General features: G+C 35.7%; 1 protein-coding gene across 4 annotated transcripts in view; it reads right to left on the bottom strand.

The window, feature by feature from the left end:
• Positions 1–6,309, bottom strand: part of LOC107711322 (transmembrane protein C9orf91-like) — a 9,221-nt gene extending 2,912 nt beyond the window's left edge. The window contains exons 1-8 of one of the 4 annotated variants that reach the window (XM_016516291.1): positions 5,965–6,309; positions 5,772–5,873; positions 5,470–5,522; positions 3,666–3,807; positions 3,198–3,292; positions 2,995–3,102; positions 1,676–1,834; positions 1,469–1,579 (exon numbers count right to left, since the gene is read on the bottom strand). In XM_016516291.1, coding sequence (XP_016371777.1) covers positions 1,469–1,579; positions 1,676–1,834; positions 2,995–3,102; positions 3,198–3,292; positions 3,666–3,783 — 591 coding nt within the window. In that variant the 5' untranslated portion in view covers positions 3,784–3,807; positions 5,470–5,522; positions 5,772–5,873; positions 5,965–6,309. Of the gene's footprint in view, positions 1–1,468; positions 1,580–1,675; positions 1,835–2,994; positions 3,103–3,197; positions 3,293–3,665; positions 3,808–5,469; positions 5,559–5,771; positions 5,874–5,964 lie in introns of all 4 variants that reach the window. The other 3 variants (XM_016516294.1, XM_016516292.1, XM_016516293.1) reach the window with 3 other exon arrangements.
• Positions 6,310–8,184: the final 1,875 nt, after the last annotated feature.

Below are 8,184 nucleotides of genomic sequence, written 5' to 3'. Positions count from 1 at the left end.
AACGCACTGGATAGCTGGCTAATCAGAGCACACCTCGCTTTTCAGACCGATTAGTTTTGTAAAAATCGACGCGTTTCAGAAAGGCGGGGCATAGAGGAGAAACAATAATGTACAGTATGTGGAAAATAATGTGTTTTTTTAACTTTAAACCACATAAACACATTTCATTACACCAAATACACAAAATAATGTTCTTTTTAGCAGCATCATATGACCCCTTTAATGTCTTTCCAAACCTGTTTGACTTTATGTATTCCCTGGAACACAAAGGTTGATATTTTGAAGAATGTTGATAACCAACATGAAATATTTTGGTGAACGATGACTTTGTATGGACAAAAATAACACCGAGACATTATGCAAAAGAAAGAGCGTCAAACAGGTTTGGAGCGGCACGAGGGCAGAGGTGTAAGGAGAACCTGAAAACTCAACTTGAGGAAAAGTACAGGTACCTTACAGTGAAAATTACTCCACTACAAGTTACAAGTCACCAATTTCAAAACAACTTGAGTAAAACTTGAGTATCTGATTTTAACAGTACTTAAGTGTTTTACTTATACTAAATATAGACTCAAAGATGCATTTGTCAAAGAGTGAAAAACAAGAAAGGGTTGATTTGTGAGAAGAGCAATCACGTTTATTTTCAAAAACCAAAATAAAACTGAACACCTCAAAAATTGCAAAAACAAAACAGCAACAACAACACAAAAATCCTTCAAAAAGGTCTCCAGTATAACGGATAAATAAAATAATGTAAAGTTTTTTTTTTTTTTGTTTGTTTTTTTTTTTCCTTAATTTGTTTATTGAATTAAATAACAGGATAAGAATAACGGAGAATAATGAAAATGGTTTTGGCCTCATTGCCGTTTTGATCTTGCATTCACATAAAGCAGCCTTGTTGACAAGTTTGGGTGAGAAAGGGCAAAGCGCACAAGATATAGTACTTTCAGTGCCCTGTAGTTGGTGATATCACTTCCTTTGTAGCACAAACAAACCGCTGCAGAAAAAGCTAGGTCCATGCAAAATGTAATGTGTGATTGCAACACTCATTACAAATGTACTGGAGTAAAGAGTACAGATGCTTATTCAAAAATGTACTGAAGTCGAGAGTAAAAGTTGCTAATATCTTATAATATCTATTCGGTAAAACTACAGAGTATACAAAAAGATACTCAAGTACAGTAATTAATTACATTTACTCAAATACTTTACACCTCTGCATGAGGGTGAGTAAGAAATGATGACAGTGTTCATATTTAGGTGAAATATCCCTTTAAATTTCTCATGCAGCCACAGAGGATGATGGGAAATGTTGTTTTGTGAGTAAGACACCACATGTACTGGTTAATCAGTAATATTTTCTGGCAAGCTTTATCGCATAAAATTGTGCACAAAGTACATCGCACAATCAACGCTGGTGATCAATACGGTATACAGTAAACACGCATTATAGTGCAGAAGTCATTACCTGCAGATTTCCTCTGCATTTCTGGACCCAGTCAGCCACTCCCAACAGCAGCTTGTGCCTGACCATGTGCTCATTAACCCCCACCAACCGCACGTCTGTGTTCATGTTGATCTGAAACAGATGCACCTGTTATCTTAGCTACATTCAAATCTGCATTAAAAGGGAATACGGGTTCATTTTTACTAGAAAGAGACAGTGACAGCCCACCTCTTTGTTGCTGTAGTGGAAGATGAGGTTGATGGCGGCGGTGAGGATCACGGACACCAGACTGACACACAGGCAGAGCACCCAGAAGTCCGTTGAGCTGCCATCGAGGTGCATGTGAATGGTCGAGTACACAGTGCACCACAGCACCAGATACAAGAGCTGCAACAGACACGTAACACGCAAAACAGTCCTGTGTTTCCTGCAGTCATCTGATCCTCCAAATTCCTGCCTGCTTATTTCTGCTATCTACTGAACTGGAAGTGCTTTGTGCAAAATAGTGAAAGGTGGTCATATGGTATAATGGTCATAATGTCAAGCCGGTGAAGAACTTGATTTCTGAATCCAATTGCACAATTTTTTTGTTTTCTTGTACTGTTGAATAGTTAGTTAACTATCAATCCTTAACCACAAATTAAGAATTCATTCAAATGACTTCTTATTTTGTTCCCTCTTTTTATTTAAATTGTGACCATATTTGCTTCATTACTTTTTTTTAAAGATTTATTTTTGGCATTTTATTAGGATAGGACAGTATTGTAGACAGGAAGCAAAGGGGGAAAGAGAGAGGGGGCCGGGATCAGGAAAGGTCCGCAAGCTGGGACTCAAAAAAAATTAATAAAATCTTGTATTCGTTACCATACAGCTTCTGAACATTTTACATTTTTAATAATTACCATTATATTTATTGGTGATTCTCATCAGTTTCTTATTATTACAATGCAGTATTTTTTACGGTATTACAGTAAAGATATTATTATAAAGGCCTGTTTACACCAAGGACAATAGCTTAAAACAGTAACGATAAAATATAAGGTTTTAATAATCAAGAATATGGAAATTCATACCACAACTATAATGATAACAACACAGTCGACTTATCTTTTTAGTTATCGTTCTTGGTGTGAAAGGCCATTAATACATTTTTTATTTAAATCAGCCTAAATTAAAGGCACAACAGCAATACTACAATGATTTAAATAAATACAACTTAATAAACATTTAAATAATTTACTTTTTTTTAAATTTACCATTTAATATATTGGTTTAATTAGTGAAAGTGAGATTTTTTTTTTTTTTTTTTTTTTTTTTTTACAATACAGTAATGAAAATCGTAATGGTTCTAATAATAATAATTAAAAAAAAAAGTAAGTCATTTTTTTTTAAGAGTCTTGTCTTAACACTTGTCTTTCTTTTGATTTTGGATTAAAATATGACCTGGGCATACACATAACAGGTTCTATGAGTTTCCCAGAGTCCTATTGTCTTTGCTCAGTGCTGGAATGTGTGTGATCAGCTGTGTTTAACAGTGTGTGTCTTACTGGGGCCATGATGACATTAAAAATGCTTGAGTTGAAAAGCAGGTATCTTCTGATGGATGGGTGGTCCAGCGCTAAATGAAGTGGACCCTCAAAGTCTTCTGCTGGAATCTGAAATAGATTTAACATCAAAATACAACATGGAAGTAAGACGTTGAATAATTTAGAAATGCATAGAAATGATCGGATGCCTGAAATTTACTAGCCTGGAAGCCTTTGGTTTCCAGAAGGGTCCTGCAGTGTGAGAAGTCAAAGGCGGGAGTGAACCAAGTGGATGTGGACACAGACGCCACACACTGACCTGACAGAAAGACACCAGCTGAGGTCAATAAACAATTTAAAACTGAAATCTCATCTTTAATAGCTGGTGTCTCTTGCTGTCAGGGAGAATTTGAGCAAGATTAAGCCTATTAAGAATGAAAAATGAAAGTAATGCATTTGAAAGAAGGAAAGTGGATTAACTGGGTCACATATTTTCTATTCCTGTGGCCTTAAAGAAGATCTGCAGTATGCAAGTTATGAAAGACTCATCAGAGCAGTACAAGCATTTAATTCAGGACGGTAAAAATCACACTGCAGTCACATTCCCACTCAGTGTTTGATGATTTTGGTTAGCTGGTTTGATATTAATACTGAAAGAGGACAGGCATAGAGAGAAACGGGGCAATACGTACCATTCCTCCATGTGGACGCTGTGCCTGGTTCTCCTGCTGTGACTGACTGTCCTGTGGCTGTGGGGGATTCAACATCACCTCTTTTCTCTCCATTAGACTGCCGCTCCCTCTCCTCCATGGTGACCGCCACTGTCAGAACCTGCTGGAAAACACACACACCGAAATATTACCAAACACTGTCAATTTGTTGCAACACTTGCAATTTAAGTTGCCTATAAAAGAAAAATATGATCACACTATTCAAAATGAGTGCTCAAGGCAAAACACCAATAGGGTAAATATTTTAACAAATAGATATCACCATACTTCACTCATTTACCATACCATACTACCATACCATCACCATACTTTTCAAGGACATAAATCTCAAGCCAGGTTCAGAATTATTGTGTTTTTTTTTACAGAGGGGATGGTGGATTTATATTTTTATCAACAACAACAACAACAACAACACACACACACACACACACATATATATATATAAGTGCTGTCAAACAATTAATCATTCAAAATAAAAGTTTTTGTTTACATAGTATATGTGTGTGTACTGTGTATATTTATTATGTATATATAAATACACACACATGCATGTATATATTTAATAAAAATGTTACGTTTATATATTAAATATGTAAGGGATAATGTACATCCAGCTGGTTGTTATCTCAGAATAAACCCCGACAGGGTGATCAGGACCCCGACACGAAGCGGAGGGGTCTTGTATCAGCCTGAAGGGGTTTATTCTGAGATAACAACCGGCTGGATGTACATTATCCCGCTTATTACACGGCTAAAAAGATTTGTTTTTACCATATATGTTGAAATTAATGCTGAAGTCTTCCATTGTAACACGCGGTGGTTAAGTGTTTTCAGTCACAAGATGGCGCCAGACAGTCAACGATAGCGGAGTGACTCGTTAAGCATATAAGTAGTACCGGTCAAGATAACTCGTAGTACCCGGATGAGCGGTGTGTTATTCACTGTAGAGTTTGATGTATGTAAGTGCTTCTGAAGTGGAGATTTCTGGCTCAGTGCATGAGAATTTTATTTTGAGAAAATGCCTTATGTATGTATTGTAATTGAAATCTACAGAAGCAAATAGATAAAGTCTAATTAAATAAAAACTTAAATGTGTAGTTTTGAATGTTTTCTTTCCACTAGCCTGAAATAAGATATGCTATGGAAGCAAAATAGCCCCAAAAAATATTTAAAAAAAAACAACAACAACTACATGTTAGGCAGGAAAAAAGGTTTCATGGCCACACATTAAGAATATGTTTCCACAACTTATTAAATAGTTTCCTCGTTTTAGTTAAATCATGGCCAAGTTTGATTCATTTGTTACTTTGTTTAAGGTACATGATGGCCTCATTGGTTTCTCATTTTAATTTAGTTATCATTTATCCATTAGTAATCATTTCATCCATACTGTGACGTACATCCCGAGTATAACAGAATATCGAAAAAGAAAAAACATTTGAGACATTGTTTTGACATTTTAATTAAAAATGATGAGGTAATGAATCACAATAAGATCTATAACATGGATTTTAGTAAAAAGATTTTCATTTCATGCCGACTTTAATTTACGGCCACAATATATTGCCTCAACAAGCACAACAAACTAATGATGTCTAGGAAGGTCAAGACATAATGTAATATGTATAATGTAAGAAAAGCACAATTCATAATATAAATCCATAATTCTAAATAGCAGTCAAATGAGATCTCACACTCAGAAAGGAAACTCAAAAGAAGGGTGCAAACTTCAAATAGCCAAAAAATGTCAATGACGATGGCAAACCTTTGGTCAGGGCTCAGTTTGTCTCAGTCGATGCTTTTGGCACGTTGCACTGCCTGTTTAAGGTCAGGAAACACCAATCTTGCAGTCAGCTTCTCGTTTTAAAGTTTCGTGTACAAGAAAGTGAGGAAGATGTTAGGTTTCTCAACAATAAAGAAACTGACAGCATTTCTTAACCTTTTTTTTTTGTTTTTTTTCAAAATTCTGTATGTTCTTCTGAGTTATTGTAAGTGGCTGCAAGCAGTGTTGTTACATAATATGCATCATTATAGAGAAACTGCTTCAGAGAGCTGTTAACGTTTTACCGCTGTGACCCGGGGAACTCAAATCATGATGCTTTTACAGCAATTTCAACAAACCTGTAAGACACGATAGCATTCACAGCTGACTCCACTGCAGCCTGCAAGCTGAAGAAAATGATAGACACAGATATTATACGGCATGTATGGTATATATAGCTTACCCTGAAAATGATCCCTCCATCTCATTCTTACTCACCTTTGCTAGTTTTTGAATACAGCAAACATGTTTAACTGCTGAAGAACAGAGTGTGAATGTGACAGCAAATCCATCTCTTCTTTTCTCTCATTGTGTCTGCCTCAGCTTCTTCTCAGTCATGTCTGCTATTGCCACAACCTTCGCTCTTTTTTCCTTGTTAGGCTCCTCCCACTTTTAACTCTCATTTATTTATCTCTTCATATTTGTTTTGTCTTTCTCTCATTTTTTTCCCCCATCAGGCTCCTCTCGTGGTCTCGTAAGATCTCTCTTTCTCTTTCACTCTCTGTGAGTGTTTCTTCCTCCTTTATGTGAATGCAAACCTACTTTTAAACCCTCCCCCTTGTGCTCTTCCTCTATCTCTTTATTTTGTGTCGTTTCTTTTTCTCTCTCAGCTTGTGACTCAGCTCAGCTCAGTCTGAACACATGACTGCAGGAATGTACACACAATTTCACAGACCCATGGCGAAAAGTGTGGGTCTGGGCTTGAATGTGTGTGAGCCCTGAAAGAGAAAGAGACAGGAGATGATAGTGTTGTGGTTTTTCTACGTGTATTTGCCAAAACTGGTGCTGGTCATTGAGTTTGTAGAAAGTAAACAAAACAGGTTTTGAGTCAAAAGTCCAATTGCACTGTTCTTTAGCAGTGGCTTAGTATGTTGGTTTCATACACCTGGTAATTGTGTTAAATTAGGATTTTTTGGGTGAATTCTGTCCTCCTAACCAATGTCATGTCAATGTCAATATCATCATGTTTTTATAATGTCTGTTGGAATTTTATTTTATTTATTTTAGCTATGGCTTTAAGGCCAGAATTATGTAAAAATAAAAAGCACAAAATATAATTGCCAGTACACTAATGCCATCAACAGGCTTTATTAAAAAATGCATTTAAATTAGCACAGTAACTCAGGTGCATAAGTAATCATTTGTAGTTAAATCAAAATGTTATATAATAATATGCAGAGGTAACATTTAGGGAGATAAACTATTTGTTGTTGCTGTATTTATTTATTTAAAAAAATATAAATTTGATAGACTTGTATGACAATGTTTCCATAAGGGTTTTTTGTAATGTACTGTTCTATTATGATGATGATTAATATAATGATTTGTAGTAGAGTGATAATATGCAGCACAGTGGAGACAAATTTGTCCAAATATATTTGACGCATAAAGCACATTTCAGTTCAATATCATGTCATCTTCTGCATTAATATAGAAAGTAAGCAATCAAAATGTAAGATATCTTGCATATAGTGCAGCACTCAGTGCAACACAGGACTGTCTCAGGGTCCTCTGATAGGCTATCTTACACATTTATTAGTAAAACAGCATCTGTTTTTGTCATGCTGTTTGTTAGGTCAGGATGTACTTTTCAACAAACATCTTGAAACCATTTATTCAATAACTAAAATCTTAGCCTTCTGAAGGCTAAAGAGGGTCAGTTTAAAATTATTAAAGACATTTCTGTGTGTAACAAGTGCACCATTTGTGATGTGGACAGTCATCTTCCCTCAAGATTCATCTAATGGTGAACAGAATTGGTCTCTGCAGCAATGATCCAGCACACTTAAAGTATACTACATATAAATCATAGGTTTACAGCTCCATATGAACCAAACACATGTATGCCTACAGCACTGACTGATCAACTTTAATCAAGTAAAATATGATCATGGATGCAGATACAGACAACTCTTGGCACTATAGGCACCTGACCTCTCACTCACTGACTCCACCTGCTGGGAAATAAAAGTGACCCTACACAAGAACACTTGGCCCATAGCATACAATTAACAAACTGAATCCATCTTGCAGGTACGAAACAACGTTGATGTAGAAATGATTTGGTTGAGGTGTGATAGCACTGGTCTTAGTTTAGACTCCCAAGTGCCTTATAAACAATTTCCCACATTTTAACGGCTTTTCTATTAGGATAAATCAAATTTATGTAAACATTGTTACGCAAAAGATATATATAACATATGCCTATTATAAACATCATATAGGCTATTGTGTATAAATATACAAAAATGAAAATATTTGTAGTTTATAGTTCATAAAACGTAACCAAAAATAACAATTAATCGAGTCTACAAAGATCATACCCTCACATTCAAAAACAATAATCGTTTTAAAATAAAATATCTATTGCACATATTTCCCACTTCCGGTCTGGCATGTGACTCTGACGTCACGCGGCGGTCATATGACTCTGGTTAA

Source organism: Sinocyclocheilus rhinocerous, unplaced genomic scaffold, assembly GCF_001515625.1.
Source record: "Sinocyclocheilus rhinocerous isolate Xijiao unplaced genomic scaffold, SAMN03320098_v1.1 scaffold86, whole genome shotgun sequence".
Lineage (NCBI taxonomy): Eukaryota > Metazoa > Chordata > Actinopteri > Cypriniformes > Cyprinidae > Sinocyclocheilus > Sinocyclocheilus rhinocerous.
The sequence above is the reverse complement of the archived record's forward strand: the minus strand, read 5'-3'. Positions and strand labels throughout refer to the sequence as shown.